The sequence below is a fragment of the Pongo abelii genome, chromosome 1 (genome assembly GCF_028885655.2).
Source record: "Pongo abelii isolate AG06213 chromosome 1, NHGRI_mPonAbe1-v2.0_pri, whole genome shotgun sequence".
Classification (NCBI taxonomy): domain Eukaryota; kingdom Metazoa; phylum Chordata; class Mammalia; order Primates; family Hominidae; genus Pongo; species Pongo abelii.
Genome location: NC_071985.2, coordinates 81,882,206 through 81,910,004, shown reverse-complemented (window position 1 = coordinate 81,910,004; position 27,799 = coordinate 81,882,206). Strand labels below are relative to the sequence as shown.

Below are 27,799 nucleotides of genomic sequence, written 5' to 3'. Positions count from 1 at the left end.
CATGCCCCACCACACCAGGCTAAGTCCTTGAGTGATTAAAAAAATCTTTTCCTGTGGAGGCACGATCTTAATATGGATGAACCACAGCCTTTGTTCTCGTCTGCACAAGGCTTCTTCCCCGTCTTTGTTTCTCCAGAGCCTTGCACATGGTGGGTGCTCAGCATTCGTTGACTGGATCAAGTAGGGCGAGGGAGCGCGGCCCGTTCCGGTTTAAAACTGCTACGGACGCCGAATCAATGTTTGGCAGCCCCTGGCGGACTTCAATCCCAGCCCCTCCGACCCGACCCGACCCCCGGGACCAACACGAGCGGAGGCGGGCGCGGGCGCGCGGGGCATGCCGGGAACCCCCAGGTGGGCAGGTGCCTGGGCGGGGCGCGCCGCGGTAGGCGCGCGGGCGGCGGGGCGGCTGCCTAGCACCCGGAAGAGCCGTCAACTTAGCGAACGCAACAGGCTGCCGCTGAGGGACTGGAGCTGGTGGAGACTGGGCCGCAATGGACAAGCTGAAGAAGGTGCTGAGCGGGCAGGACACGGAGGACCGGAGCGGCCTGTCCGAGGTGAGTGAGCCCGGGGCCGTCGGCCCCTTCTCGCCGCGCTCCCGCCCTGCGTCCCCTGCCCGGGCCTGGGAAGCCTGCGGGGACTCCCTGGAGTTTCTGGACCGTAGCTCTGCCCCTTCTCCAGCTCTTCTTCTGCAGGGCTCCGCGAAGAGGCCTGGCACTACACGGGGCAGTGGCCGCGGCGTCCTTTTCTGCCCCGCGCCCCTTCAGCCCATCCTCCCTGACAAGGGGACGGCGCAGGAGGAAATCGCCGGACTGAGCTGCGAGTGGGAGAGCGGGCGACTGGACTGTCGGCCCTGGCCCCACCGGCCGGGGAATGCGCTTTAGGGCCGGGTAGGGCTGGGGGCCCCGAGGTCCTGGCGGAAGGAGCCCTTGCTGGGTGGGTCCGGGGAGCCAGACCCGGACTGGGGTGTTGGGGTGGCGGTCCCTACCTCGCGACGGGGCTAGTGGCCGCGCCCCGAGCTCTGCCTTGGTTTTCTGTCCGGTTTAGGTTGTAGGGTGTGACACTCCCACCCGCCCCTGTACACATTGCCTTGTGATTGGGGGTGAGAAACTGCCCCCATCCCATGAGGGCAGGGACCACATCTTGTGTCTCTGTCCACACTGCCCACACCTAGACTCTAGACACCCAGCGCCTCAGGAAACTGCCTGCGTGTTGGTTTATTAGAAAAGCTTTTTTTTTTTTTTTTTTTTTTCTGAGACAGAGTCTCACTCTGTCGCCCAGGCTGGAGTGCAGTGGCGCGATCTTGGCTCACTGCAGCCTCCGCCTCCTGGGTTCAAGCGATTCTCCCACCTCAGCCTCCCAAGTAGCTGGGATTACAGACACCCGCCACCAAACCCGGCTAATTTTTGTATTTTTACTAGGGACGGGGTTTCACCATCTTGGTCAGGCTGGTCTCGAACTCCTGACCTCAAGTGATCCGCCCACCTCTGCCTCCCAAAGTGCTGGGATTATAGACATGAGCCCGGCCTATTAGAAAAGTTTTGATCCTGCTGAAACCTGGCTACTAATGTCCTATGTTGTAGAACCACACAAAATGCTGCATTTCTATTTGGGGTGCTTTTAGCTTTTGTTTTCCTTTTTGGATGACAAAATAACGTTTCTCTTCACTTTTTGGTGTATTCTTTAGCCTCCGTTCCCCATCTGTGAAATGAGGATGTTAAGATGATATGGCCAACTGGAAACTAATCAGTGTTTCTTTTGGTTTCTCAGCAAGTTCTTCTTTCTCAGCAAGCTGCTGTCACCCACGTTTGTGGTTGCTGATTTTATTCGGTTTTGTTTTGTGTGATACTGGGACTTACACTTTCTGCATGACATCTCAGAATGTAAAACTTGCTCTCTGAATCTTCACCTTGAGGGAGTAATTCTATGGGATCGAATGTTGGAGTCACTGAAATTTAACTTTTTGATATTTCACAACAAGTTGGTGGGTTCTTTTTAATTTGTTGCCTTTATTGGTCAAGGCTCAGGAGTAATTTCACGGGTTCTTTTTTCTTGATTTCTAGCCTCTATTATGAATCTCAAGCGGAACCTCAGACCGGGCCTAAGAAAGGTCTGACTCGTAGGTAGCTGACCCTCGTTATTTAAAGCTTTATTTCCATAGACTGTCAACCAGCCTTTATGAACAGTTGGTGCTTAAGAGGCAGACACTTTCTCTCCCTGCAGACTGTTGAGAGGTGGAGTGTTGACAGTGGGATGATGCAGATATTATTGTCTCGAAAATCATCACGAAGCAGTGGGCTGACCCTCAACAGTGGACGAATAGTAAAGTTTGCAAACATAAATGCTGAGCTTGTTTTTAACCTAAAATGGTGAACGTCTGTGTTGGATACTGTGAGAAGGGCTTTAATGTGTTATGCTGAGGCATCTGTTGGATCTAATTTAAAAAGAATAGGTGCTTCGTTCTTGTTTTAAAATACTTTGGTCAGTTGGTCAGTTTCCTCTTTCTGAGTGAGATTTCTGTTTATAACATTGTATGGCACTTCCAGAGTCTTGAATTCCTGGGAAATGTTTTGTTGCCGACTAACTTCATCTTCCAGGCTGTTTCAGCTTAGTGTTTACTGATTAGGTCAGAGCCTCCTTTAAAATATTGGTACTGATTTGATTGTCTCATATTTTTCATGCTTTGGGGGCTGGTAGAACTGGAGGATTCTGTGGGGAAATTGCTATTTTGTGTGGTAAGTTGAATTGGGCGCTCTTAAAATCTCTTTAAGAGGTCACTAGAAGAGAGTGCTTTTTAAAACCTTTATTCCTTTAATGCAAACCATAAAGGTGTGACTAGTTCTATTTCTCCTACCTCTCCTAGGTAGTTATAAAATTTGCATGGCAGTATCTAATTATAACCTCACGATGAATTTTGTGATTGATACCTCATCTTCATAAATATACCTTAAGTCTTTAGTTTCAATGGACTTCTTTCTGAAAGTATAGGTTTTATGTTTTTTATAAAGGATTCTGGGGACAAGAAAGGTATGAATAGTATCTAATTTTAAAGTGTGGAAATGAAGCAGTATTTCTTTCTCACCTTCTCCTGGTTACCAATCCTGTTTTTCTGAACAATTCTTAGTATTATTCTTGGCAAGAGCCCCTCTTCTCTCCACATCACAGAGTGAAAGGGATCTTTGTGAATAACTGCCAGTCAGACTGCCTGTGAGCGCATTGCCTACAAATTCCATCCAGGTACCATTTTAGCTACTCTAATTTCCAAAAACAATATGCTGGCACAGCTTCCAGCAGTCATGAATTTACAGACATTTTATGAGTTTGTTTTCATAATTTGGCAAAAAGAAGTGTTTTGCTTTCACTGAGTCCAGTTATAAGAAGTGGAACAACAGCTTCCTCCTTCCCTGACCAAGTGTGCATGTAAAAGAACTTGCAACCACATGTAATGGAAAAATACAGTGGTGAAATATGCCCCCCACCCCTTCCATTTTGGCAAACAGAGTAACATTTGGATGGATTCAGCTTGAGAGACTTGGATATGGAGTGTCACTTTCCTTTCTGAAGGTAGAAACCAGAAACACATTCTTGGCTGAATTGCTTCCTATTGCGGTTATTTTGATTTGTATGAGGGCTGGAATCTCACTGAGACAGAGTGGAGTCTCGCTCTGTGGCCCAGGCTGGAGTGCAGTGGCTCTATCTCGGCTCACTGCAGGCTCTGCCTCCCGGGTTCAGGCCATTCTCTGGAATCTCACTGTTCTGTTGAGGTTATTTAGCAATCTAGATGTCAAAGCCAATTCAAATTTCATTCTTAACCTTATGGTTTATCCTCTTCAAATAGAAAGGTTGAATCTTTTAAAATTATCCCTGTTGATGCTATGTAGTTAGTACTCAGGGAACCATCCAGTCCAATCTTACTACCACTTTTCTTGCTGCAGACAAGCCAGTCCAGTCCTCCTACCATGCTTCTTCCTGTGAACAAGCCAGGCCAATCCTACTACCGCTCTTTTCTTCCCACCTGCAACTAGTTCTTTTCTCACTTTGGCAAGGTAAGTTCTTTGGTTCTTGCATGACTAGGAAGAGTGGTAGCTTCTCATTTTATTCTATCCTTGGTGAGAGCTTAAATGCTTCAGTCAGAAGTAGCCTGACTAGATTGTCTGGGACCTTGTAAAGCCTGGTACCAGAGCATCATCACATGGCTCATTTTAGAGTCCAAGGGGGTTTGGGAAACCGGACTCCTCCAGGAGAGGTTTTCCTCAGCGTAAAACCAGGTGGCTCATCTGTCAGGTCTTAACACTGGGCCCCTGCTGTCTGTTATCATCCCTAATTTGTGCCTTCTGTTCAGGGTCATGAGCCCAGTTCCAATATATATGAATGTATAACCTGACCTAAATACCTTTGTCCTGAGTGGAGAGTAAGGTAGGCTTTGGCAATACGTGCCACACCTGAGGGGAGCCTCTCATCCTTCTTTTCAAGCTTCTGGTTTGGCGGGAACTCTGAAGACAGGGTTGAAAACAGATCCCTGAGCTGGGGGTAGTCAAGGCTGACGGAGTTGCCAGTCTAATGACTCTTGACTTTCTGCCACTACCTACCTTCTTCCATCAGCTGGGTGGAAATATGGTAGGAAACTCTGACCACATTGCTAGATGGAGACTATGCTGGCCATACAAGGTGAGCCCTGTGTGAATATACATGGCCTAGCTGCCCTGTGTGGTGTTGGTCTCTCACGGCAGCTGTCTTTGTCCAGCTTGGAACAGCTGTTCCCACTTGCATCAGGTGGACAGACTGGCAGGGTCACCAGTGCAAAGACTTTGTTGTCATTTTTTTCCGAGACAGAGTTACGCTCTTGTTGCCCAGGCTGGAGTACAATGTATGATTTCGGCTCACTGCAACCTCCACCTCCCAGGTTCAAGCAATTCTCCTGCCTCAGCCTCCCAAGTAGCAGGGATTACAGGCATGCACCACCACCCCCGGCTAATTTTTTGTATTTTTAGTAGAGACAAGGTTTCACCATGTTGGTCAGGCTGGTCTCGAACTCCTAACCTCAGGTGATGCTCCCACCTTGGCCTCCCAAAGTGCTGGGATTACAGGCATGAGCCACTGTGCCCAGCTGTTGTCATTTTTGACATGGGAAAAGAACCATTGGGAGCTACTCACAGGCTCTCCTGTTTCAGTAGTGTTTTTGGAACTCCTGGCTTCTCCTGAACTTTGCTCCAGGGAGGGATTAATCATGATGGCAAAGAATCAGGATGAACAGGACAGTAATTAATTAACCAGGATCTGTCTGCCACTTGGATGAGTTGGCTGATGCCAGCATCCTGTAAGTACAACATTTGAACCAAGAGTGAATAATGTGGGTGAGAGTTGATGTAGGAGACGATGACCAGTGGAGCAGCTGCTTGAGTGCCGTCCCCTCATCTTTTCCTTATTTCCTGGGACCCTGCCTGGTGGAGGATCCCAGGTGGACTTGTGAGTTCCTGGTGGACTCATGCCTTTCCAGGTGTGGTCCTCATTCTGCCTGGGTTGTAAGAAGGCTCTGGGCTACTCTAGGATTGGCTGTCTTGCCTTCCTGTTGGTGAAATGGGTTGTGCTTGAGGCAAGGAGTTTCTACCTCTGAAGATGTTCAGCTGGAGGCACAGCTGTCAGCTGCTAGAGAGGAGATTCATGTCTGCATAATAACTTTACAGCTCTGATAAAGTCTGGATTTGATGACTTACATCGCCTGAGTGTGTAGGATTCTGTGCTCCTTGCCTTCCCTAATACAACTTAACACTTTCTAGATTTAGTTATGTGCTTGCTTTGTTTTTAGTAAATGTGTGTGTATATGTATTTTTTTTTTTTTCAATTTTAGGTTGTTGAGGCATCTTCATTAAGCTGGGGTACCAGGATAAAAGGCTTCATTGCCTGTTTTGCTATAGGAATTCTCTGCTCACTGCTGGTAAGATTTCCCTTCCTCCTCTGTCTTTTCCTCCTACCTGTCTTTGCTATATATTCCCCCTTTTGTCCACCTCCTTTCCCCTTTTGCCCTTCACTAAAATGCATGGATGAGAGGAGAGGGGAATAAGGGAGGTGGGGAGGGAAACGGACTCCTCAGGGCTTCCTCTGGGAGCTCTGCTTGTGTGGCCGGGTGGGAGGGGTTGCTCATGTGCAAACACTGTGCTTTAAATTCCAGGGTACTGTTCTGCTGTGGGTGCCCAGGAAGGGACTACACCTCTTCGCAGTGTTTTATACCTTTGGTAATATCGCATCAATTGGGAGGTAACTTTTTAAAAAATCCAATTTTAGCCAATCATTAGATGGGAAAATGGATGTTGGTTGCCCTTGGGGGAGGTGAAGGAGGAGGCTCCAGTAGTTGTAAGGGATTTGGAGAGAAATAGTTAGAATATCTCACATTCATATCTTATTATTTGAAAACATTTTATATCTTAGTTTGAAACACCTGGGAGAAAGCAGCAAATGTTTTGCCATTGTGATTTTACATGTACAGAAACTGCGACACAAAGCAGTTCAGTGATTTCTCCAGGGTTTACAACCCAGTCCTCCTGCTTGCTGTATTCTTACTGCTGTCAGAGATTGAGTTGATGGTTTTCAAAGGGCTCATCACTCCACTGGCCATAAGGGAAACTGGTTTTTATTTAGTGTCAGACCTTCCCAGACCTGAGTAGCAGCTCATGTGGGCAGGGCATCTGAGCGCTTCCTGGAGGTGGGCAGCCCATTCTGCATGTTGTGGAGGCACACACTTTCCAGGTCAAGCTCATTCACGCTGATGCTTCAGTCTCACACTGGTGCCAACAACTCCACCTTCTCCAACTGGGAGCGCTGGCCTGGCCTCTACCTGAATGACCTGCAGGAACCTGAACTCAGTCATCTTGTTTCCCCGTTTTCCCTTCCCTTGTGTCTCTGTAAATGGCTTCAGAGTCCTGGGGGTCCAAGTCTCCCCTGCATGATTCCTCACCAGGGCTTGATGTAACCCTGTCTTACTGGCTCCTTCCTCTTTGTCCCCATGGCTGCTTGTGCTTCACTGACTGACTTGCATGCTCAATGGGTAAGCATTGATCACACTCTGTGCTGGGCTCAGAGGATACAAAGACAAGTCCAGTTTGGTCCCTGCCAGGCAGACAGACATATAACTCATGATATAACAAGATATGGAAAGAGATTCTCAAGGAGGGGCAGCCGACACGACCTGAGTCAGGGAGGGCTTCCTAGAGAAGGTGATATCTGAGCTGGCCTTAGTTTTGGCCTGTTATCACCCTTACCTGAGCAAGATGCATCTGCTTGGTCTCTCTGTCTCCTCCATTGCCCCTCTCAAGGCCATTTTCCACTGAGCTGTAGAGCCATTCATTTATAGCCCTGCTTAGCCCCCTCAAGTGGCCCCCTGTTTTGTCTGTACAAATGAAGTCCAAATGCCTCAGCACGCATACAGTCAAGCCTCTTTGAGATCTGGCTTCACCGTTGTCCCATTCCCTATACAGTGTGCTTCCCAGCCAGGCTGAACTTCTTGGATTTCCCAAAATGCCATTGTGCCCTTGTTAGGTTGTTTATTCTGCCTGGAATGCTGCCCTATCTGTACCTCCCCTGGTTTGGTAGATACTTGCTCATTTGTTAAGACCTGGCTCAAAAGCCACCTCTTCTATGAAGCTTTTCCTGATTACCTCCTCCTCTCCAGAATTGATGACTTCTTCCTTTGGACTCTCAGTATCCCGTCTATATTTATGTGCCAGTGCAGGTAGCATTTTATTACGCTGACTTGTTAAATCTGTAAGCCACTTGATAAGGGCTGCAAGTGTATCTTGTCCCCAGTTGTACCCAAACTTAGCTCTGTGTCTGGCTGGAAATGGGGGATGTTAATTAAATGATTGATTGTATGATTCTGGCCACCTGTGTAAAGCTTAATTTATTAGTGCTTATGACAGTAAAATGCTGACCCTTAGAGATGTCTCTTGTTGCCTCTAAAGCTTTCTCCAATACTAACTTTGGGTGGGGGGTTGTTTTGGGCAGACAGTGTAAGTTACATTGTATAGTCTAGACTGAGCATAAATATATGGGTGTGTTGCTTAGTCCAGAAAAGCTCTTTAGCAAATCCCTATGGGCTGGATTCTTCATAGACTGTGTAGGGAAATAATAAAGGGAGCAAATTGTTATTTTCAGGGTATTTGGGAGTTTGTGTCTTTGCCTGTAGTCTGTTATGGTTTTGTGTATATGCTGTGTTTAATTTTTAGGACCAGCCTTGACTGTTGCTTCTTATTCGGTGTAGGTTAAAGAAGTGTTCTCTTTAGTTGGGACACTTGAGAGTGAAGCCTTGCAACTTAATGGCACTTCAAAGAGAGGAAGACTTATTGGCCGGGTGTGGTGGCTCACGCCAAGTTGATGTGTTAGACATGACAGTCTGCTTCATTTGTGATTACTCTTGCTAGCCATGTCTCAAGTTCATTCATACAGAAAGCATGCTGGGGGCCAGGCACAGTGGCTCACGCCTATAATTCCAGCACTTTGGGAGGCTGAGGTGGGCGGATCACGAGGTCAAGAGATCGAGACCATCCTGGCCAACATGGTGAAACTCTGTCTCTACTAAAAATACAAAAATTAGCTGGGTGTGGTGGCGTGTGCCTATAGTGCCAGCTACTCGGGAGGCTGAGGCAGGAGAATCACTTGAACCCAGGAGGTGGAGATTGCAATGAGCCGAGATTGCATCACTGCACTCCAGCCTGGCGACAGAGCGAGACTCCATGTCAAAAAAAAAAACAAAAAAAACCCAGCATGCTGGGGATGTCTTTTTAGAGCTTTGGAATCCAATAGCTATAGAGTCAAATGGTAGCTGTGTGATTTTCTCGTCTCTAAAATAAGTGTAATACATAACTCACAAAGTTGTTGAGAAGAAATGAGGTAATATATGTAATATCTGGCATTTAGCAAACATTCAACAAATAACCCATGATGATATCATCATCATTAGAATTATTCCCTGAAGATTATGAAAGAAAATGAAATGTTCTACTTTTTAACATAAGCTACCTAAGCCTGTAAAGTATGGTTTTTCTTTAAACTTCCTGAGCCTTGTTTGTTTCCATGAGTAGGTATTCTCAGGGAGGCAAGGTAGCACCTCTCAAGGAGAAGGCTTATCTAACCTAGTGGTATGATATGATTCTACAGTCACACCCACATGCATTTACAGCCTGGGTCTATCATTCCCTAGTTGGGTGGCCTTGGATAAAGTAACTCTGTGGGCTTTGGTGTGGTAATTGTTCCTACTTTATAGGTTGGTTGTTGATGGATTAAATGAGAATAATGCACAAAAGGCCCTTCAGCACAGTGCCTTCCACAGAATGAGAGCTTTTCAAATGTTAGCTACTATTGCCAAGATACAGGAAATCTTGGGGAGGCGACTCAGTGTGCCTAGTGCAGTTCTGTTCTGAACGGCTTGTGTGCATGTGTTTGCCTTTTAGTACCATCTTCCTCATGGGACCAGTGAAACAGCTGAAGCGAATGTTTGAGCCTACTCGTTTGATTGCAACTATCATGGTGCTGGTAAGGTCTGCTTTTTAGCTGGACTTCTCAAATGGGAGTTTTTATTTCTATTGTATAAGATTTTTTTCTTTTTAAACCTAAAGACCTCTTCTCTTTTTCCGTTCAGCTTGACTTATTACCCTATTCCTATAACCATGTGGCAGAAGGGAACACTCTACGTAATACTACGATCCCCTCCTCCCCTACTTTGTGTTTCCGTGGGTGTCAAGGTGCTACCAGTTCTAAAAAGCACCTCTAGAGGGCGTTGCTTGTCAGATTAGCCAGAGTGGTGTGGTGGTAGTAAGGGAGCTCAGACACCTTCCTGGTGACTGTTGAAGCCACACACAGGCAGGGCTTAGAGGGAATAACTCAGAAACACAGGAGTCATTCTCTAGGGTGGGTGTCCTGTCTTATAGAATGGCCTGTTTATTCCTCATTATCTGACTTGGGGACTTATTACTGTTTTTCATCAGTCTCCCCAAAGTGGGAGTGGCCTCCTTATGGCCTGTCATCCTTGTACCCTGCTCTGACAACATTGTCTTTAGCTTTGTTATATCTTCCTGTCCCATTGACCCTAAATGCCTCTCATTTTTGGCCTATTTTCTTCCCTGTGGTTGTCAAAATCATTCCAGACCTACATTCTCTGGACTCTTATAACTATTGCAACATTTGAAACTTGAAGAACATACTTTTATTTTTAGTTTCATTTATATAATCTCATTTGTTCAAATAGGTGAGTTATCAAAAGCTGTGACCACATTTACTATTTATTTTGTATCCTTTTAGAGTATTGGGCACAATGCTGGACACAGAGAATGTTTAGGGCATATTTGAGTGGTTACTGTTATAGAAGGATGGCGAGGAAAGGCATGGCTGACTGCTCTAGCACCAGTTGTCCTTGGCCAGCCTCAGATGCCCATGGCCTGGACAAGTCTCCTGCAGAAAGAGCTTTCTAAGAATGGCCTTAGGGAAAGTGTTAGGTGATAGGTACACAAGTAACTGGCATGCTGACTGTGAGATTGATATCTCATGTTAACCTTTGTCCTCACATGTGCTTTCTGCTGCAGAGACTAGCATTTGGTAGGAGTTAAAATAGAAAGATTTGTGTTAAGCTTACTTTAGTGCATTTGAAGGAAAAGGTGGATGGACAGATGAATGGGTGGGCCTGAAATGTGATTTGTTTGCTGGGCAGAGGTTCTGGGAAAACTTGAAAGTAAAAGAACATCTTATCTATGTGAATCTCTATTGGTTAGTTTGATTCATGGAGATTTTTAACTATTCTGCCAAATATGGGTGCTCAGGTGGGTTAACTGCTTTGAGATGAAGGATGCATAAGTATTGTGCATTTGTGAAGAATAACAAGTTTTGAGTTTTTTTTTTTTCCTGCCATGTTATTGTCATTAATTAATGTTTCCTTTCTCCCTTTAGTTGTGTTTTGCACTTACCCTGTGTTCTGCCTTTTGGGTAAATGTATATTTTAATTTTTCTTAACCATTTTGGCTTTTGCCCCTTGTCTCACACTCTCCTATAACCATATTATTATTTTTCCAGTGGCATAACAAGGGACTTGCACTTATCTTCTGCATTTTGCAGTCTTTGGCATTGACGTGGTAAGTAACCTTTTAAATAATCCCCTCCCACATAGCCCACTGACTAATGTAGCTGAAGGAGATAAAACTCACATATTGTGGGTGGGAGAATTAAGAAAACACAGAAGCTGTTTAATTTAAAGATTCTCAATGATGAAAGTGAAGTCAGGCTCCAGAGCAAATGCCCATCAACCCAGCCCACTGCCAATAGATGGCATTAGTGGTCTTGAGTGGTCACAGGAGGCTCCTAGTTTGCCTGCTGTGGCATTTTTGCTGAACTAATGGTTGATTTTTGAGATTTTACAAATATTATTAAGCCACTCATGTCCGGTAAGTGCAAGGACAATAAAAGTATTATAAGGGATGTTAAAAAGGCTTGTGAGTCCAATAGAGGTTAACAGAAAAGGAAACTGGTAAGAAAAATAATGTTACATTTGTGATAGAATGAATCATTTAACAGAAGGACAAAGAGTGAATTGTCAGCAGGAGATGAGGAACAGTCACTGACGAAATGGAAAAACGTGTGTCTGTGGGCTGTAGGATCAGCGTACGTGCTTAGAGTCTTGTTGGCTTTTGGTAATTCAGCTGAAGAGTAGGAAATTGTAACTCTGGAGCCAAGCATAGTAAAAGGGCCGCTGGAGACATTTTGTGAAACCATAAATGAGGCTGTAGGTTCACGGTCCTTTCAAGCCTATATGACCTCAGAGTGAGAGGGGTGGTGGCATAGTTGGAATCTGTAGGTTCCAAGACATTTCTGTAGTTCTTTCAAAGTTTATCAAGGGATGGTATCTGCTGGAACAGTTTCAGTATAGATGTGACTCACCTATTTTTGAAAAAAATGTTTGCTACAATGTAAAGAAAAGAGGATTGTGGACATTTTAAAGTTCTGAAGAATTGGTTAACTCCTATTTGGTAGAAATGAATCTTGAGACTGTAAGCTTAACTCCCATCCCTCCCTTTAGCAATTTTGGACTTTTGAATAAATATAGTTACAAATTGCCTTTTGGAATTTACTGTGTTGACAAGTAATTGAGCTTCTGTACATGGTAAGTATAAGATATGGAGAAGGATGGTGGTGTTTGTGTGTGTGTGTGTGTGTGTGTGTGTTTAAATGACATGCACATTCGAGTGGTAGACTGTTTATATTTTGATTTTTCTTCTAGGGCAGAAATTGGTACCCATATACACACACCTTGCTTTGCTTATAGACTGATTTTGAATCCATTTTCAGAGGTTCAGCATTCATATGGGTTCAGCTGAATGGTGATATTCCCTGCAACACTCACGTGTTCCGACTGTGTTTGCTTTTCTAAGGGCTAACTTACAGCCTGCCTGACACACAGTGCCTGGTTCTTTAGCGTTATGGAGCCTCTTCCTTGTATATGGTTCCCTTCTAAGTGACACGGCTGAGCTAACTGGAATTTACCAAGATACCTTTGGATGTACTACATTTTCACTCATAGAGTAGTTGGTAGCATTTTTTTCTTCTTCTTCTTTTTTATTCTCTTTTCTCTTCTTTTAAAATTAATAGGAGCAGAGCAGAAAATTTATCCCAATTAGGTAGAAGTTAAATTCTGTTTAGAATTTATAAAATGTTAGGAGTTCAACTGTGCCAGGTATGGGTGGCTCACACTGTAATGCCAAGACTTTGGGAGGCTGAGGTGGGAGGATTGCTTGAAGCCAGGAGTTTGAGACTAGCCTGGACAGTGTAGCAAGACTGGGTCTCTGCAAAACAAACAAACAAACAAACAAAAAAAACATTAAAAAATTAGCCAGGCATGGTGGCACATACTTGTAGTCCCAGCAATTCTGGAGGCTGAGGCAGGGGGATTGCTTCAGCCTTCTAGGCTTGAGCCTGGAAATTCAAGGCTGCAGTGAGCTATGATTGAGCCACTATATTCCAGCAGCCTAGGTGACGAGCACGACCCTGTCTCAAAAAAAAAATAAATAAATAATAAAGGCCAGGAGGTGCGGTTCAACTATTCTGGGGTTTATTTGATATTTTTTCAGAATAGAGTTTCTGTGCTATCTGGGTATCTGAAATCTGACTGTTTAAGGCAATTGCTGCTAGCTCAAGGTTATAGCAGTACTGCATTGAGGCTGAGGTCATATGGGTTATCTCCACATGAACCTTTTGCCCTTCTTCTGCGGCTGCCTATCTGTACATGGCCACAGTGTGTGTGTTTGGGTACACATGCATGCACATGCATGGGCCTTTGTGTGCACATGCTCATCCCCCAGGCTGAGTATGGGAGAGGGTCTGGATAAATCACTGCAGGTATTCTTACAGCTCAGAAGCCCATTCTGCTGGATAATCTGCTACTCCCTTCATCTCATTTGACCCTTTGTTTTGTTTTTCATTATAGGTATAGCCTTTCCTTCATACCATTTGCAAGGTAAGACTGTGTATATGGAAATAACGATTTCTGTCATTCATTTTAATTTAGAGTCTGCTTTCAGAGAGTATATCCTATTTTATTTATCTTTACTGAAGTCTTTTGAGCCAAGTAGACAAATACTATACATCTTATTTATAGATAAGTAAGTGAAAGGTCACCCCACCACCCACTCTAATTATACAACTAATGATGGATATTTACCCAGGTACACCAATTTCCAATGCTGTGAACATTCTACTATTATATATGGTGCATATATGCACATTATTACTCTTTTAACCTGTAGCTTTGAGTAGGGTTTTTTTTTTTTAAAATAAAGATGAATGTCATTTCATATCACTGAGTAAGATATGGAGGGATCTCAATTCGTGCTTCTTGCAGTATCCCACTGATGGGAAGGTTTCACAAGAGTTTATAAAGGGAGAGTAAGCAGTACCAGGGCTTCCTAATTAGCAGTGTGACCTCGAGCAGTTCTCTTGACCCCTCTGGCCTCAAAGCATTGATAAGTAGACTGAGTTGGTCTAGATCATCTCCAGAGGCCTCTTTTAGCTCTGAAATTCTAATACTCCATACCTCTTTAAGCACTTTCAGTGATGGACTTCTCAAAATTAGCCGCATGATCTTTCCCTCTGACTTTGTTCTAATGCAACTATTTAACTTCTGTTCTTTTTTTTTTATCATTACCTGTTAATTAAAAACAAGCTTTTTAAAAAAACTGTACTGGGCCAGGCGCAGTGGCTCACGCCTGTAATCCCAGCACTTTGGGAGGCCGAGGCGGGCGGATCACGCTGTCAGGAGATCGAGACCATCCTTGCTAACACAGTGAAACCCTGTCTCTACTGAAAATACAAAAAATTAGCTGGGTGCTGTGGCGGGTGCCTGTAGTCGCAGCTACTTGGGAGGCTGAGGCAGGAGAATGGCGTGAACCCAGGAGGCGGAGCTTGCGGTGAGCCGAGATGGCACCACTGCACTCCAGCCTGGGCGACAGAGCGAGACTCCGTCTCAAAAAAAAAAAAAAAGTACTGAGGAAATGAAAAATTATGCATGACTTGGGAAGGAGGAAGAGCAATCTTATGTCTTAACAAATTTCTAGACTGTTGCTGACAGTGATTTGAAAGTATTGAGGAGTGATTGATTGGATGCGAAGTTAAGCCTTTCAAGTGAAAGGCAGCTGAGTGGCTTTGTTGATAGATTCTAGGAGGGTAACAGTTATGAAATACTCCATGCAGACCTGGCTGGTTTTGGGGCCTGGTGGCTTGTCTGAGAAGAATATGGGCAGGGATGTCCTGGGAAGCTAGATTTTTAAGTGAAGTAAGCCAGAGTTCATCATAACTGAGCATCCAATGAGATATTGATCAACCTGCCAACATATGAATATTTCTTGGTCCCTGAACCAGCTACATAATTTTCAGGGCCCAGTGCAAAATAAAAATGTGAGCTTCTTGTTCAAAAATCATAGGCCGGGCACGGTGGCTAAGCCTATAATCCCAGCACTTTGGGAGGCCGAGGTGGGCGGATCACGAGGTCAGGAGTTCGAGACCAGCTTGACCAACGTGGTGAAATCCTGTCTCTACTAAAAATACCAAAATTAACCGAGTGTGGTGGCGTGCACCTGTAATCCCAGCTACTCAGGAGGCTGAGGCAGTAGAATCGCTTGAACCTGGGAGGCGGAGGTTGCAGTGAGCCGAGATCACGCCATTGCCCTCCAGCCTGGGCAACAGAGGGAGACTCTGTTTCAAAAAAAAAAAAAAAAAGATTAAGAATTTCAAGATGGCAACATCAAATCAAGGCATTAAACCCAATGTGGACCCTTCTAAGTATGGGGCCAGTGCAGTTGCACAGGTCTTATTCGTGAAACTTGCTTGGAGTCATTCGTCAGAGCTTCAGGCTTGATCTGGATTGGCATGTATAAAATTTATGTACAAGTGATTGATAGAATGATGGGATTTTATTTGAGATAGTGAGTTTCATGTGCTGAGGAGATGAATTACTCCTCTAGTAGGGAGGGAATCACAGAGCTAGATCCCACCCTTCTATTTTTTTTTGAGATGGAGTCTCACTCTATGGCCCAGGCTGGAGTGCAGTGGCCTGATCTCAGCTCACCTCAGTCTCCAATCTCCCGGCTTCAAGCTATTCTCCTGCCCCAGCCTCCATGTACACGCCACCATGCCAGGCTCATTTTTTGTATTTTTAGTAGAGATGGGGTTTCACCGTGTTGGCCAGGCTGGTTTCGAACTCCTGACCTCAAGTGATCGGCCCGCCTCGGCCTCCCAAAGTGCTGGGTTTACAGGTCCGAACCACCATGCCCGGCCCCACTCTTCTATTTGTAAGTTCCCCTAGAATAGCTTTTCCCACGGTGTTCCACAGAAATAGTGTTTCTGTGGAAGAAAAGAGTTCTATGATCAAGCAAGTTTGAGAAACAGGTTAAGCAAAATTAGGTAGGTTCCTCTTTGCCTGGCTTGCTAGATCCTTCCATATGCTATGTGTATTGTGAGCTGCCATGAGGGGGACTTATGTGGCCATAAAACTCTTCTTGTGCAGAGACTTTTCTGAGACTACAGTGCAGAGTGTATCTCAAGAAATGCTGCCCTGGAATCATCTTGATATTAAAATGCAGTGCCTACTCATGGAAATGCATCCATTCACCTCTCCCTCCCTTATGTGACTCCCAGTGTCCTTAGTGCAGCGCAGTTGAGAACGTGGAACAGAGCTGGGGTATGAGAAGCCTAGTGCCACATTGCACAGTGTGGTGTGGTGGTGGAAATGGAGGTGCTTGCTTGGGTAGAATAGTAATTTCTTGAAGACCAACTCTTCCTTGCACCCTCTACACTGAATTCCAAGCAGTAAATACCTGTGATAAGGCTAATATAGCATATTAATAAGTGCTCAGGACCCATAGTGAGCTCCCTTCTGCTGCCTGCTTAGAATGAAGAAAGGTCCCAGTTAATATTTGATTTAATGCTGTCAGTGCATTCTGTGATTTTGGCCGATATTAAAGTGCAGCAGTCCTGACTGATTTCTTAGTTTCTGACAGTCTATATTATCTTTTTCTCTGATTATGATGGCTAATCCCATAATCAGACTGTAGGGTAAGTGGGGACATCCCCTCTTAGAGATGAGGAATTTGAAACTCAAACAGGACAAGGAACTTTCCCAGGATAGTACTACTAATAAATGTTGAAGCTGCAGTTTGATGCTGTGAAGGTCTGATCTTTCAGTCTAGGTGCTTTCTACTCTGCAGCTTCCACTCTGGGTGCCCTCTAAAGGAGTGCCTTTGGGGTGATGACGTTCCACTCATCTTTGTGTCTTTTCTTTCCTAGGGATGCTGTGAAGAAGTGTTTTGCCGTGTGTCTTGCATAATTCATGGCCAGTTTTGTGAAGCTTTGGAAGGCACTATGGACAGAAGCTTGTGGACAGTTTTGTAACTATCTTCGAAACCTCTGTCTTACAGACATGTGCCTTTTATCTTGCAGCAATGTGTTGCTTGTGATTCGAACATTTGAGGGTTACTTTTGGAAGCAACAATACATTCTCGAACCTGAATGTCAGTAGCACAGGATGAGAAGTGGGTTCTGTATCTTGTGGAGTGGAATCTTCCTCATGTACCTGTTTCCTCTCTGGATGTTGTCCCACTGAATTCCCATGAATACAAACCTATTCAGCAGCAGCAGATAAGCCTTGGGTGCAAGTGATTCCCAGGTGGTAAAAGGCAGCCCCATCAGAGATCACAGGGGAGCAACAGTAAGGGACAGAGTTTTGGGGTCCACTTGTCCCTCAGCATGGAAACCATCACCGCTGTCCTGCATAGAGTGAGTCTGCTTCTACTCTGGCATCTGAGAACAAGTGACTCTGCTTTAGACAAGCCCCTGGAGAGCCTGGCCATGGAATGAGGTAGAAAAGAAGCACTTTTTGGTGGTATATGCTCTTTCTGAATTTGAATCTAAGCATTCTTGGTGTTCTGATTCTACACCTGACTGGAATGTATTTTCTGACATTAGGTGCAGACTCTTTTTCTCGGGTTTTATTTCCCATCCCTCCCTCCCTCTCCCTGCATATCTTTCTTTATGACCTCCTGGCACTAGATGGAGAAAGAACAGAGCAACAGCAGAAAACACAGCTATTTTTTTTTTGGACAAGAGCCCATAGGAGTTGAAAAATCCTGCTGCTCTCAGCTATATTTTTTTCTTCATTATTTATAAATGTTTGCTTTTAAACTGATTTTATTTTCTGTTCTCCCTTGGAGTTGGGCCAGGGGAGAGTGGGGTGGGACGACAGATCCCTGCTGTGCGGCCAGCGGGAAGTAGGCACGCCTGCCCAGTGACCTGTAAATAGTTCCAGTGTTTGCACTCAGCCTGTGCTGGGGACACTGGGGATAAACTGCAGGTGGTCTCATATCAGCCTGATGCCTAACCTACAAAGTGCTTTTGTGTCCATAATCTTACCTGGTTCTTATGGAGAGCCTTGTGAGGAAGCAGGGATTGTTACACCACTGTGCAGTCAAGGGAATCAAGGCCCACACTGGTTTTTGGATCCACCCAAAGCCATAGCTTCAGCCTCCTTCATGACCCCAGAGTTTCCTGGTCTGTTTCTGGTTGTGCCTCCTGTAACTGCCTGTGACCATTTCCCTCGTTTTCATCAGCCAAGCCATCTCCTACCTGGCCCTCCCTGCCCATCTCTTTTGGAAGCTTCTTCCTGGATCTGCAGGATGTTCACTGTCCCTTGTGTTCCCTTTCAGCTCCTCCTTGTTGCCTGACTACGATTAGTGCCCTGTCTTGTCAGCCAGCATTCCTGGCCCTCCAGGACCTCCAGAGTCACCCTACAAATGACATTTATCTGGATTGTCTTTCTGTTCTTTGCACAGGGCCAACTGGTCCACTAGGGCTCCTCCTCTGTCACTGCTAAACCAAAGGAAGTGGCCTGCTGGTTGTCCCCTTCCTTGTGGCTAATTGCTGAACCTTTCTTTGTCCTACTGTGGCTAAGAACTCAGACTGACTGTTTTTTTTTTTTTTTTTTTTTTTCTTTTTGAGATGGAGTCTCACTCTGTCACCCAGGCTGGAGTGCAGTGGCGTGATCTCTGCTCACTGCAACCTCCATCTCCCGGGTTCGAGCAATTCTCCTGCCTCAGCCTTCCAAGTAGCTGGGATTACAGGTGCCCGCCACCACACCCGTGCTAATTTTTGTGTTTTTAGTGGAGACAGGGTTTCACCATGTTGGCCAAGCTGGTCTGGAACTCCTGACCTCAGGTGATCCGCCCGCCTTGACCTCCCAAAGTGCTGGGATTACAGGTGTGAGCCACTGTGCCCTGCCGATCTTTTCTTCTGAGGCTGGGGAGGTGTGAACAAGCCTGACGGGGCCAGAGAGAGGAGCTAGTCTTCCCAGGTTCTTTCCAGGCTATTGACGGCATCCAGTCATCTGCTCAGGTCACTAACCTGTCCTCAGCCAGGAAAGGAAATTTTATGCTACCCTTCTGGCTTTCGTGGGATTCTTTCACGTCCCAGGTGCCTCTTGGAGAGAGATCTCAGAAGGGCTGTGGTGTCAGAAGGGGCATGGAGGAGGTCAGGAGTGCTCATGGTTCCTTTTCTTTAGAACTGGTACAAGGCTTGGCTAGTCGCTGTGAGCTCCAGCAGCTCCAGCAGCTCCAGCAGCCTGGAATAAGACACCTAGAAGGCTCACCCCTCCATGTCCATGTCCTTTTTTTTTTTTTAGATTGAACAACCATGCTTTATTTAAAAAATAATCTCAGCAAACTAGGGATACAAGAGAATTTCCTCAACCTGTCGAAGGGCATCTTTAAAATATCTGCTGCTAACATCCTATGTAATGATGAAAGGCTGAATGTTTTCCCCTAAGATTGAGAATAAGACAGAGATGTCAACTCTTACCACTTCTATTCAACGTTGTACTGGAAATTCTAGCCACTGCAATCATGTTTTAATTGGGAATAGGGGAAAGAGGGAGGGAAGGAGAAAAATAAAAGGCCTTTAGATTGAAAAGAAATGAGTAAAACTGTCTATTCACAGATATTATCATCTATGTAGAAAACCAAATAAAATCCATTACTAAGTTACTGAAACTAGCAAGTGAGTTTTGCAACACAGCAGGATATATAATTGATATACAAAAATCAGTTGTGTTTCTCCATGTTAGAAGTAAAGAATTAGGAATTGAAAATTTAAAAATACTATTTACAATAGCATTAAAATATAAAATTCTTGGGAATAAACCCGACAAACTATGTGGATTATCTGTACACTGATAACTAAAAAGCATTGCTAAGAAAAATTAAGACCTAAGTAAATATCTTGTTGATAGGTTGAGAGACTCAACATTGTTGATGTTAATTCTTTCCCATATTAATCTATAGATATAATGCAGTCCCCATCCAAAGCCAAGCAGGCTTTTTTTTTTTTTTTTGTAGAAATAAAAAACTGGTTATAAGATTCACATGGCATGCAGATGATCTAGAAGATCCACAGTAACTCTCCTGCTGTGCAGCTGGTTCCTAACAGGTCATGGACCTGTGCGTGGCCTGTAGGTTGGGAACCTCTGCTACAGAGGATCCAGATTTAAATTCAGAAGAAGCTTCATCTATTTCTGTAGTTTCATTTTCTTGCAATTACTGCTGCATCAAACTTGAACTTCGCAGGATTTTCTGAAGCTGCTCAATTTGGCCATCTTGCTTTTTAATTGTATTTCTTAACATTGGAATTTTCTATTTCAAGCTTTTGTACGTGGCCTTGCGTTTCCTTAGTACATCTTATAGTCGCTGTAAGTTGATTCCATTTTTCTTGAAATTGAATTCTCATCTGGCCTAATTTCTTCCTTGAATCCTGCATCTCACTTTCTCAATGGACGCAGTGACGCAATGAAGCATCCAGCAAAGCTTTTGTTGTTGATTGTTTAGGACGTCACCTTGTTTTTAAGTTGTCTCATAACTACTTGTCTTTCTGCTTTCTCTCTTTCATATTGACATTGTTTTTCTTTCAAATGATTAACTTTATTGATCATCCTCTTATTCTTCTAGCAAAAGACGGTGCTTTATGCACTCAGCTTGAAGATTTTGTGCTGTAGCATCACATTTGGCTTGAATATCAATTACTGTTTTTTCTTGATTGTCAGCTTTGTTGTGAACATCATCCAGTTGCTGTTGAAGCAACGTATTTTGTCTTTGTAGTTGACATAATCTTACTTGCTTTTCTACGCATTTTTCTACTTTATCTTGGCCATTTGTGTACATTTTTTCAATGTCCTTCATTTGACACTGTTTGGTTTACCTCTCTTTGTATGTGTTCAAAAACCAAAGCCTTTTCTTTCAGAGCCTCTCTTGTGTTACGGAGCTCAGTTTTGAGGCCCCTGGACTTACTCTCAGCTTTAGAAAGTTGCTGAGAAAGAATCAGAACATGAGAATTCAAATTTTCCTGTAAATGACACAATTTATCTACTGTGCCCTGGAAATCAAGCTCTTGGTCTCTTTTCTGTTGAGTGACTTTGATCATGACCACGTAGAGCAACATTCAGTCTACGATGGTATGATTCCATTTCGTCAGTCTTTGCCTGCTTTGTTTTTCCTTCTCCAGTTTGGAACGGAGCATTGTGTTCTCATCTGTCAGATCAGTAAGCTGTCCACTATAATGGGCTATCGTTTTTGTTGATGTTTCCTCATTCTGTTTTAGAGCCTTTTGAAGGTCTTCATGCTTTCTTTTTATAATTTCAATGTCTTTTAAGTATTTCTTTTCCAGGATTTGATTTTTTATTGTGTCTATTTCTAGCCTGAGCCTGGCAATTTCATCTTGCATCAAGTGGTTTTTATGCAACAGGTCTTCTTCTTTTTCATGACTGTCAGAGATCTCAAACTGCAGAGTTCTTGTTCTCATGCAAGTTTTTGATATTCTGTGATTTTTTTTTTCAGATAATCTCTTTTGTAGTACACTAGTCTTTTTCATTTTTTAATTTTTACTGTCAGTCACTCACAGTGATTATCTTTAAGTTCCACTGATCTTTTACATAAATAAACTGCATTTTTAATTTTATTCTTTTTTTATATGAGATTCTGGAAATATTTCTTTTTTTAAATTATACTTTAAGTTCTGGGGTACATGTGCAGAACGTGCAGGTTTGTTACATAGGTATACATGTAATGTTATCCCTCACCTAGCCCCCACCCACTGACAGGCCCCGATATGTGATGTTCCCCTCCCTTTTCCATGTGTTCTCGTTGTTCAACTCCCACTTATGAGTGAGAACATGTGGTGTTTGGTTTTTTGTTCTTGTGTTAGTTTGCTGAGAATGATGGTTTCCAGCTTCATCCATGTCCCTACAAAGGACATGAACTCATCCTTTTTATGGCTGCATACTATTCCATGGGTGTATATATGCCACATTTTCTTTATCCAGTCTATCATTGATGGACATTTGGGTTGGTTCCAAGTCTTTGCTGTTGTGAACAATGCTGCAGTAAACAGACATGTGCATGTGTCTTTATAGTAGAATGATTTATAACCCTTTGGGTATATACCCAGTAATGAGATTGCTGGGTCAAATGGTATTTCTAGTTCTAGATCCTTGAGGAATCGCCACACTGTCTTTCACAATGGTTGAACTAATTTACACTCCCACCAACAGTGTAAAAGCATTCCTATTTCTTCCTGTCATTTCCAGCATCTGTTATTTCCTGACTTTTTAATGATTGCCATTCTAACTGGCATGAGATGGTATCTGATTGTGGTTTTGATTTGCGTTTCCCTAATGACCAGTGATGATGAGCATTTTTTCATATGTTTGTTGGCTGCGTAAATATCTTCTTTTGAGAAGTGTCTATCCTTCGCCCACTTTTTGATGGGGTTGTTTTGCTCTTATAAATTAGTTTAAGTTCTATGTAGATTCTGGATATTAGCCCTTTGTCAGATGGATAGATTGCAAAAATTTTCTCCCATTCTGTAGGTTGCCTGTTCACTCTGATGATAGTTTCTTTTGCTGTGCAGAAGCTCTTTGGTTTAATTAGATCTCTTTTGTCTATTTTGGCTTTTGTTGCCATTGCTTTTGGTGTTTTAGTCATGAAGTCTTTGCCTATGCCTATGTCCTGAATGGTATTGCCTAGGTTTTCTTCTAGGGTTTTTATGGTTTTGGGTCTTACGTTTAAGACTTCCTCTTTTCCTAATTGAATACCCTTTATTTCTTTCTCTTGCCTGATTGCCCTGGCCAGAACTTCCAGCACTATGTTGAGTAGGAATGGTGAGAGAGGGCATCCTTGTCTTGTGTCGGTTTTCCAAGGGAATGCCTCCAGTTTTTGCCCATTCAGTATGATATTGGCTGTGGGTTTGTCATAAATAGCTCTTCTTATTTTGAGATGCGTTCCATCAATACCTGGTTTATTGAGAGTTTTTAGCATGAAGGGCTGTTGAATTTTGTTGAATGCCTTTTCTGCATCTATTGAGTTAGGGAGGATTCCCTCTTTTTCTATTGTTTGGAATAGTTTCAGAAGGAATGGTACCAGCTCCCTTTTGTACCTCTGGTAGAATTCGGCTGTGAATCCATCTGGTCCTGGACTTTTTATGGTTGGTAGGCTATTAATTACTGCCTCAATTTCAGAACTTGTTATTGGTCTATTCAGGGACTCGACTTCTTCCTGGTTTAGTCTTGGGAGGGTGTATATGTCCAGGAATTTATCCATTTCTTCTAGATTTTCTACTTTATTTGCGTAGAGGTGTTTATAGTATTCTCTAATGGTAGTTTGTATTTCTGTGGTATCGGTGGTGATATCTCCTTTATCATTGTTTATTGCGTTTATTTGATTCTTCTCTCTTTTTTTCTTTATTAGTCTGGCTAGCAGTCTATCTATTTTGTTGATCTTTTCAAAAAACCAGCTCCTGGCTTCATTGGTTTTTTCGTGGTCTCTATCTCCTTCAGTCCTGCTCTAATCTTAGTTATTTCTTGTCTTCTACTAGCTTTTGAATTTGTTTGTTCTTGCTTCTCTAGGTCTTTTAATTGTGATGTTAGGGTGTTGATTTTAGATCTTTCCTGCTTTCTCTTGTGGGCATTTAGTGCTATAAATTTCCCTCTACAAACTGCTTTAATTTTGAAACGGAGTTTCGCTCAGTTTCCCAGGCTAGAGTTCGGTGGCATGATCTCAGCTCACTGCAACCTCTGCCTTCCAGGTTCAAGTGGTTCTCGTGCCTCAGCCTCCCAAGTAGCTGGGACTACAGGCATGTGCCACCACACCCGGCTAATTTTTGTATTTTTAGTAGAAACAGGGTTTCACCATGTTGGCCAGGCTGGTCTCGAACTCCTGACCTCGAGTGATCCTCCTGCCTCGGCCTCCCAAAGTGCTGGGATTATGGGTGTGAGCCACCACGCCCAGCCCCATGTCCTTTTTAATGCCTGGATTGACTTTGTGGGACATGAGGCCAAGGTACCTTTTAAGATGTCACCTGTATAGCATACTAGTAGTGAACGTAGGCTTTGAAGTCAGATGCATCTGGCTGTGAGCTGTGACTAGTCATATACTAGTTGTGTCATATTAAACAGGTTACCTAACCTGTGGCTCCTCAGTTTGTTCATCTGCTTAAAAATTATGGGAATAACAATTCCTGCTGGGTCATTGCAAGATGTCAGTGAGATATGTCAAGTGCTTAGAACAGGGCTTGGCATAAGTAGAGTCTCAGTAGGGTAGGTGTTATTTAATCCCAGAAATAACTGACAACTTTGGAAGGTGAGAGTGAATGTCTCCGATCATTAATTTATCTAACAAATACTTATCTAGTACTATGTGCCCGGCCCTGTAGACACTGCCATGTTTTATCTCATTCAGTATTCACAGTGACTGCTCAGTGAATGGTATTGCCTCCATCCTCTGAGAGGGTAAAGAGCCTATCCCAGACCCCACCAGTAGAGGCGTCAGGGAGGGGTTCTTGGCAGGAGATGGGTCTTGTAGAAAGGCTTCTGCTTTGCTTTCACTCACGGCCCGTGGCCAGTTTGCTCAGACAGCTCCCATCAGGACACCATTGGCAGCTTTTGCATGACCCTGCCTCCCAGGGTCTTCCTGCGTTTTTCCTTAAGTTGCCTTATTCTTTGGTTGTTTCCCTACTTGTTTTTGTTAGACTGTGGGAGGAAGAAATCCATTTCAAATTTGCTGAAACCTGTTACCAAGCAACAGCAGTGATTAAAAGCAACCTGATGAGTGAGTAAAGAATTAGGGTTTCAGACCTGTAGTTAATAATGGTCTCTGTCTCCCTGCTGCCCTGCATTCCCTTCTTTTCCGTTCACTGCTGGGTGAAGGAAGGCTTGCTGCATTTTGAAAGTTAAGGGAACCAATAAGGTGACTCTTTTGCAGATGGGAATGTGGTGCTCAGCCAGCCATGTGGAAGCACTGTCCTGGCGTGATCTGCCCTGGGCTGTTGGCTCTCTGAGTGCTGTCTTGGGAGGAGCACTGCCCTTCAGAACAGAAGAGATGGCTTCCAGTCCCCTCTCCCCCTTCTCCCAGTCTCTCTGAGGCTGCTTGTTGGGTATTGGGCGTGCTGTGTACTAACTCAATCCCATCTCGTCTCATTATCTGAAATGCATCCCCTTTTGCAGAATGGGCTCAAAGGGAGCCTTCAGTTCTGCTCCTCTGCATAGCCGTAGCTCAGATCCCAGCTCAAGATGTCTTGTCTCTGGGAAGGGCAAAACATGGTCCCCAGTGCAGCATTTTCACTGGGTTGATTATCTCAGTGCTGGATCATCTGTCTATCACCCTTGTGTGGTGACTTTGTGAATTATCTGCCTGAGTGCCACTTCCCTTCCACCCTAATCACTGCCTGCTCAGGGAGCAAGAAATAAAATCATGAAATGCATTCCAAATAAAATTACCTTTTGGCTGGGTGCAGTGGCTCACACCTGTAATCTGAGCACTTCGGGAGGCTGAGGTGGGTGGATCGCTTGAGGCCAGGAGTTCAAGACCAGCCTGGCCAACATGGCGAAACCCCATCTCTACAAAAAATACAACAGCAAAAAAATCAGCCAGGCTAGCTGGTGTGTGCCTATAATCCCAGCTACTTGGGAGGGAGGCTGAGGCACAAGAATTGCTTGAACCCAGGAGGTGGAAGTTCAGTGAGCCGAGATTGCACCCCTGCACTCCAGCCTGAGCAACAGAGTGAGACTCTGTCTCAAAAATAAATAAAAAAATAAAAATCGCTTTTTGATACTTCCGTTAAAATAGATAATAAGGGACCATATCTTAAAGTGTGGAGAATCTGGCTTGGCTTCTGTTTTTGATAGCCCTATGAAAATGACAGATTTGCATCATGAGATTTAGTGGAATGAATTGGGAAATTGAAGGGCAGCCCAGTGGCTGTGGATTCTATTTTCTATGGGACTGTCTACGCCAGGCTTTATTTTCTCTTTGCTCAGATAACTTCTGACTAAAGTCGACTGTAGGATTATAAATAGTTTAAAATACGTATTCTCAAACCTCATTTTCAGCATATAAATTTTTAAGAATCAGTGTTTAAAGGTACATGAAGCCATTTGCTAGACTTTTGTCTTAGTTTTTTTTAATTAAAAAATCTTAAGTTTTTTTAGTAAGCTGAAATGTCCAGTAATTTATTTGCAGACAGCATTTTTAAAAAGTGAATAGATGTTTAACTGAAGTTAAATACAAATTTATGTCTGTGTAACTCTTGGTAAGATATAACAAAACCTAGACATCTAAATTTTTTGGAAATTTTTATTTTAAAAGTTTGTTGGGAGGTAAAATTGTGTGACTTTACCTTCTGGTTAATAGTTTTATAGTTAAGAAGAAAGTCCAGAGAAGTTTACTTGATCTCAGTTGCACTCAAGAATAGGGGATTTAGTTCCACTTTGGTTATTTTCACTTCTACCCTAAATTCATAGTCCCTGATACTTAAGCTTTACCCTTGGCTTATCAGTTTTTGTTGCAGCGAGATAAACGGGGAGTAGCAGAGCCTCTGTTAATGTAAATTGACAAAAAATTATGTCCTTTTCTAGCAGGAGTAGATAAACTGATAATGGTCTTAGAAATGTACAAAATGATTTTCTGTAGACAGGATGATCTGTCTAGATTGTAGCAAATGATGGTACATATTCACAACAAAGTAATGCCACTACATTTAATAAACAGCCACAAACAACAAAAGGACAACCGGTCCCTGATATAAATGGACTGGCTACCTGGACATAATATCCTTGTGAGGCATCCTTAAAGGACAAATTGCAGCTGGTATTTGGGTGAATGTTGTTGCTCTGTGCCTGTTGAATGTCCATGCTACAAGAAGTTATGAGCCTTGTTCTAAGTACAAATGAACCTTGTATTTGTGTAATCTCCTAAGGGAGAGCTATAGTTTACATTCAATTTTTTGGTCTTTTTGCTATGAAAGGTGTTTATTTTGCCTCTGTCAATGTGTTTGCAACCTTAACTAAGGAAAGGGGAAAAAAAAAATAGCCCTCTGAACTCTGATCTTTTGCCGCTTCTGTAAATTTTGATTGTGAAGTTGGGAGTGAGGACATTCAAAAGCCCATGGTGAATTTATATGCCTTTAGAATATTGTGCCTGTTTTAAAATGTTTGAGCTTTTAAAATACTTTGTTAAAACATGAATCCATTTTTGTAATTGTATAAATACTCATAACTAATTTTGAATGCTACTGATTGTGTAACTGAATTTTTGTATCCAAAAATACATTCTTGAGTACTACTTTTCCTACTTTGAAAATCTATTTCATTTAATAAATATTGTTTTCTTTATGCTAACTTAACTTTAAAAGGAATGTTGCCAAGCTGTCTCTCCTCCTCCATCACAATTGTTAGTTTTTTTTTTGCTTTTTTTCTTCAATAAATGATAGCATTATGATCTTTAATAAATCTAGTGTTGTCTCTTACTCATGTCTGTATTTCCAGGAGTCTTTAAGCCAAAGGAAGATTGTAGAACTGTAAGAAAAAACCGTATCTTTAGTTTGAATTCTCAGTGTGTAGCACACATTATAGGCACTTAAAGATGTTTTTGGGGACCTAACTTGACATGTAGTCCTCTCTTTTAAATGACTTAGGGTTTCACATGGGTCTAGGGACAGTTTGGAAGGTTTTTAAAAGGTAAGACATTTCCTTAAGTGTTTATTTTGGAAACACACACACACACACACACACACACACACACACACACACACACACACACACACACACACACACACACACACACACACACACACACACACACACACACACACACACACACACACACACACACACACACACACACACACACACACACACATTTTTTTTTGAGATGGAGTCTCACTCTGTTGCCCAGGCTGGAATGCA

General features: G+C 43.4%; 1 protein-coding gene and 1 pseudogene across 2 annotated transcripts; one reads left to right on the top strand and one right to left on the bottom strand.

Moving 5' to 3' along the window:
• Positions 1-342: 342 nt before the first annotated feature.
• On the top strand, positions 343-27,343 carry SFT2D2 (SFT2 domain containing 2). 2 transcript variants are annotated; one of them, XM_002809825.6, is made up of 8 exons: positions 343-554; positions 5,846-5,932; positions 6,167-6,252; positions 9,441-9,522; positions 10,930-10,965; positions 11,053-11,111; positions 13,457-13,486; positions 16,810-27,343. In XM_002809825.6, exons 1-8 carry the CDS (start codon positions 492-494, stop codon positions 16,847-16,849), a joined length of 483 nt encoding a protein of 160 aa, XP_002809871.2. In that variant the 5' UTR covers positions 343-491; the 3' UTR covers positions 16,850-27,343. The 2 variants fall into 2 exon arrangements, with proteins under 2 accessions (XP_002809871.2, XP_009239495.2); XM_009241220.4 differs by lacking the exon at positions 10,930-10,965.
• Positions 20,173-21,363, bottom strand: LOC100451520 (ankyrin repeat domain-containing protein 36B-like; annotated as a pseudogene).
• Positions 27,344-27,799: the final 456 nt, after the last annotated feature.

Excerpts from the sequence above, each read along its gene's own strand:
- SFT2D2 (XM_002809825.6), top strand. The coding sequence starts at position 492 with ATGGACAAGCTGAAGAAGGTGCTGAGCGGGCAGGACACGGAGGACCGG. Across the intron at positions 11,112-13,456 it reads CAGTCTTTGGCATTGACGTG|GTATAGCCTTTCCTTCATAC; the intron begins GTAAGTAACCTT and ends TTTTCATTATAG. Across the intron at positions 13,487-16,809 it reads TCCTTCATACCATTTGCAAG|GGATGCTGTGAAGAAGTGTT; the intron begins GTAAGACTGTGT and ends TTTCTTTCCTAG.